Here is a 4017-nt window from a genome sequence, read left to right on the forward strand (position 1 = left end):
CCCGCCCATGGATCCAAGGCCCCCACTAAACCAAAGCACTGATTGAATTTGAAGGCCACTATCTGGAATAGGGTTTTGCAGTGCATATAGAGAACGGAAAAGACCACACGCCAAAAAAGAATCTGGACCGGCTGGCTACTAACTGCTTGCTTGGGTTTTTGAGATGTACTACACTGGTAACTGAAACAGGCAGCTGCAGTTGCCCTTGGGACAGAAAGCGATGAAGATCATGACGGCCTGATGTGATCTCCTAACAACCACAGCCATCAACACTTGACGGTGCACAGCTACCACAGTAACATGACCCTTGGAGCATCCAACAGGGTCACACAAATCATCGCAGATGAAAGCAATGTTCTTATCACTCGCAAAACACACAAGGTTACAAGCAACAACCAGAAATCCTGAGAGAGTTTTGCAGGGCAGAGCACATCAATTTACAACACGAGCTACAACACGCGGTCAAAGTAGCATACGCGAGCTTACACAACTTACACTTCCAATCTAAAATTACTTGTTCAAAACAAACGTAGAAGAAAATAATAAAGAGAATACATAGGTATATAAGCAACCCCTTTCTCACACATAAAGTCCATCACCCTCGTAAGATGCGATCGCAGGGAACATATCGGGCTCGTCGTGTTTCTATTTCTGGTTCTTGATCTTCTCAGTGGCTCTCGGAGCTGAAAAGTGCAATTATTTTTTCACGTTACAAGTTTAAATGAAGAATGAACAATTAGTCATACTGACTCTGGTAAATACAGGAGACAATGATTCCTCGTATACACTATGCCAGAAACACAAATATGCATGTCCCACTGTTAACAGAACAAACCATGCAAATTTATCCTTATGGTACTAGTATATATAGAATAAAGCATGCAGTGGTGCGGAACTACATGCAGTACATTATATGCCAGCCCTCCACAAGAAAACGCATGAACACAGGTAACACTTCCATATTATATACTATTATCAGTACTTACCAAGGCCCACTGCATCTGATCCCTTCATGATCCTCATCCTCCTACAGCTGTCTGTGAACATTCTGCGATACAAAAAAATGAATATTTTTAGCAGTCAGGTGGCTTTTTATGGACAAGATTCCTAGATCAGGTCAATAACTCATTGGGATTTGCAAAATCATGGTGGGCCAGGCATTCTAATCACTAATCAGTAAAATAAACTAAAACACCTGGGCCGGAAGTCAGGAATTCACTTTAACGTCTAACATTCTTCAGATTCTTTTACCACAAAACAGGTACCCTTCCCATTTATTACTATAACGGTAATTCGTACACTGTGAGTAAAATAATTTACCAAACCTTCACAGGAAGGGAGATATTTCGTGTCAGTAACCATTCAAATCAATAATCACATATGAAACACATCAGCAATTCAAGTAGTAAATCAAATGTATTATTGTATTAAAATTTACAGCATAAAGGAGAAAGTTACCCCCATCAAATTAGACAACTTTCCAAAAAATTAAGTCATAAGGGTGTATGCAATGTGGTACATGGAAACTTCAGAAAACCTTGCTAATGCAGATGAAAACCATCAACATTGCTACAGATTCTACATTGAAACTATAACATAATTTAATCGGTATCTGCATTACTCACCGCCATGGAACATCACCGACAAGCATCCAATCTCCATCCTTGTCCTCATAAGTGAGCACAAGTTCAGCCCCGCTCTTAAGATCCATCAGTCGGCAATCAGATAAGCCATCTCTTCCCGATTTACCATTCGATTCACCATGGCCTGCAGGAACCAGGAACACGCAGTATGCAAGTAAAGCTCTCTCAGATAACCTTTTCAGAAGAGTCAAACAAAAACTAGTGCTCATTGGGACATGTTTGCACAAAAGACGTCCAAGCAAGGCTTGTAATGGCATGGATGAAAAGGGTGTTTCCAAGGGTATAGTACAGTCAGCACAAAATATGACTAACAGTTCAGAAAATTTAGACCTTAAAATTAAACAAGCATAATATCTGATCCTTATTTTTCATAAACGGTTAATAGTAGACCTGCAAACCCTAAAATGCCAAAGAATATAATTTTACAAAATGATATTAAGTAAGAACGTGCATACCGCAGAGAGTAGCACTATATATATCTATATGGTAAAGAATGCACTTGTCCAACTAAAATGCATAATTGAACAAACACTTGCCAATATAATACCACAAAACATAAACGAGCTTCTTGTAGCATCCCAAGCCACAACAGAGCCAAAGAAAGGTAAGGGATGAAACGAGAGCTCACCAACAGTAAAGCAGCTGAATTTCTTCTCCAGCTCCAGAGAGAGATCCTTGTAGTTCTTGTACATCTTAAGATCCACCTTCCTGAGATAAGGCGCACCATCCATGCTAACCTTGACATAAAGGCACTCTGGCACTGGCGCCTGCTTTGCCTCGACTTCGTCTTTGCTTCTTGGAGTAGATAGGTTCGTCGCCATAGTGTTCTTCCTGTAACTGCGGATTGGTGGCCATCCTACAACCTGCGCCCTGTTACAGACATTCTAACGATCAAAAATATATCCTTTAAGAATTATGGTTGCATTAGTAGCCACAAAGTACTGAAAATCACAACAACAACTGAATTTTTTTTAAGGGGACAGAAACAGAAACTGAACACCAACAGCAAAGAGATGCCAGATTATTAGCTTGGGAGTAATGAGTGGGTAGAATTATAAATGCTTGAGCAGATGAACAAGGGGAACCAAATCCAACGCACTGACTAAATAACTTACTGCGGCCATTCTGGGAAGTTGGCATCACGCAAGTGGAGACCAGACACACAAAAGTTGCTTCTTGTCCAAAGCACAAACAAGGGCGCGCGCAACAACAAAAAAGCTTCTCCAGCTTTTTTTCAGAGCAGAGACAAGTTTTTTTTACCTGAATTTCACCGATGCCACTATGTGCTAAAACTTAGAGGCGACTAATTGTAATTAGGATGAAACCGTTCGTAAAAAAGTTATCAAGTACTAAATCATTAGCCAATTCTATTTCAATTCAGAGAACAGCTAATGCACACTGAAGCATTTCAAACAGAAAAACTTCTCAAAATTAGATTCAGCTGAATTATTAGTAATAAAAATAATGTGTGCATCAATTGATGCAGAGGCCGGAATTATGCCTCCCTTATATATCGACAGAAAAATCAGCTAAATTATTAAAATCCTAACAAAGAAACCCCAAAGACTGCTCACAACAAAATTCTACAACAAATATCAAGAATCTACTCAAATAAGTAGCAAGCAAAGGGAAATAAAAAGAACCGGTGCTAGTCCACCTACTTTGCGGCCGGCGCCTGCGCCTTCTTCTTCTCGTCGTCCTCCTCCTCCGCCACTGCCTTGCCTCCCGCTGCGCCGGCGAACCCACGTTTCGCCCCGCCCTTGGACAGAAGCTCGAGCGTCAAAGGCGACCCCGCTGTCGCTCCATCGCCATCCGGTGCAGCATCCTCCGTCCCCGGAAGCCCCAGGCGCAACTCCGTGGCTGCCGCCGCCGCCGGCGACAGCCCGATGTAGTCTCGCTCCTGTGGCGGCGCCATGCGTAGCACAATTAGGCGGGCATTACTGGACCAAGTGGTGGAAGATCTTGGCTTCTGATAGGTCTGTTGAGACGGGGAGAGGTGGGTTTGAGGTTTCTTGGCTCTGTGCGGGACGGCTCGTGTTGCTTGCTGCTGCGCTTGTGGGTTGTGCGAGTGGGGAAGAGAAAGAGGAGTTGAAGGAGGAAATGGGGTTTAATGGCGCGTGTTTGCGAGGAGGTCCTTTGCTTTCTTTTGTATTGCACGGACATATATGGTACGGTCTTAGTTTATGCTTTTGTTTTGTCTTTTGCAATTTTTAGGTGACTTTGTCTTTTCTTTTGGTAGGTGCGTCAGTGCAAGAATCAAGAATCTGATGCCAATTATTTTTAGAGCTATGTTACGGTGATTGGCATGTACTACAGAGTACTACCCAGTACTACTGGTCGAATTAATTCTGTCCATCCGATTTAGCTAGTTAAT

General features: G+C 42.3%; 1 protein-coding gene across 1 annotated transcript; it reads right to left on the reverse strand.

Annotated features, from left to right (window-relative positions):
- Positions 1 to 344: 344 nt before the first annotated feature.
- On the reverse strand, positions 345 to 3733 carry LOC127313881 (auxin-responsive protein IAA21). The gene is made up of 5 exons (XM_051344361.2): positions 3305 to 3733; positions 2272 to 2513; positions 1626 to 1767; positions 987 to 1048; positions 345 to 683 (listed from the first exon to the last, which is right to left on the reverse strand). The coding sequence occupies exons 1-5, from the start codon at positions 3556 to 3558 to the stop codon at positions 646 to 648; spliced, it is 738 nt and encodes a 245-aa protein (XP_051200321.1). The 5' UTR covers positions 3559 to 3733; the 3' UTR covers positions 345 to 645.
- Positions 3734 to 4017: the final 284 nt, after the last annotated feature.

Source organism: Lolium perenne, chromosome 7 (assembly GCF_019359855.2).
Source record: "Lolium perenne isolate Kyuss_39 chromosome 7, Kyuss_2.0, whole genome shotgun sequence".
Classification (NCBI taxonomy): domain Eukaryota; kingdom Viridiplantae; phylum Streptophyta; class Magnoliopsida; order Poales; family Poaceae; genus Lolium; species Lolium perenne.

Bases quoted from the DNA above. Each gene is read 5' to 3' on its own strand.
- LOC127313881 (XM_051344361.2), bottom strand. From the start codon at position 3,558: ATGGCGCCGCCACAGGAGCGAGACTACATCGGGCTGTCGCCGGCGGCG. The intron at 2,514-3,304 runs GTAGGTGGACTA...TGTCTGTAACAG, and splicing joins GCGCAGGCGCCGGCCGCAAA to GGCGCAGGTTGTAGGATGGC. The intron at 1,049-1,625 runs GTGAGTAATGCA...TTTGTATCGCAG, and splicing joins GTCGGTGATGTTCCATGGCG to AATGTTCACAGACAGCTGTA.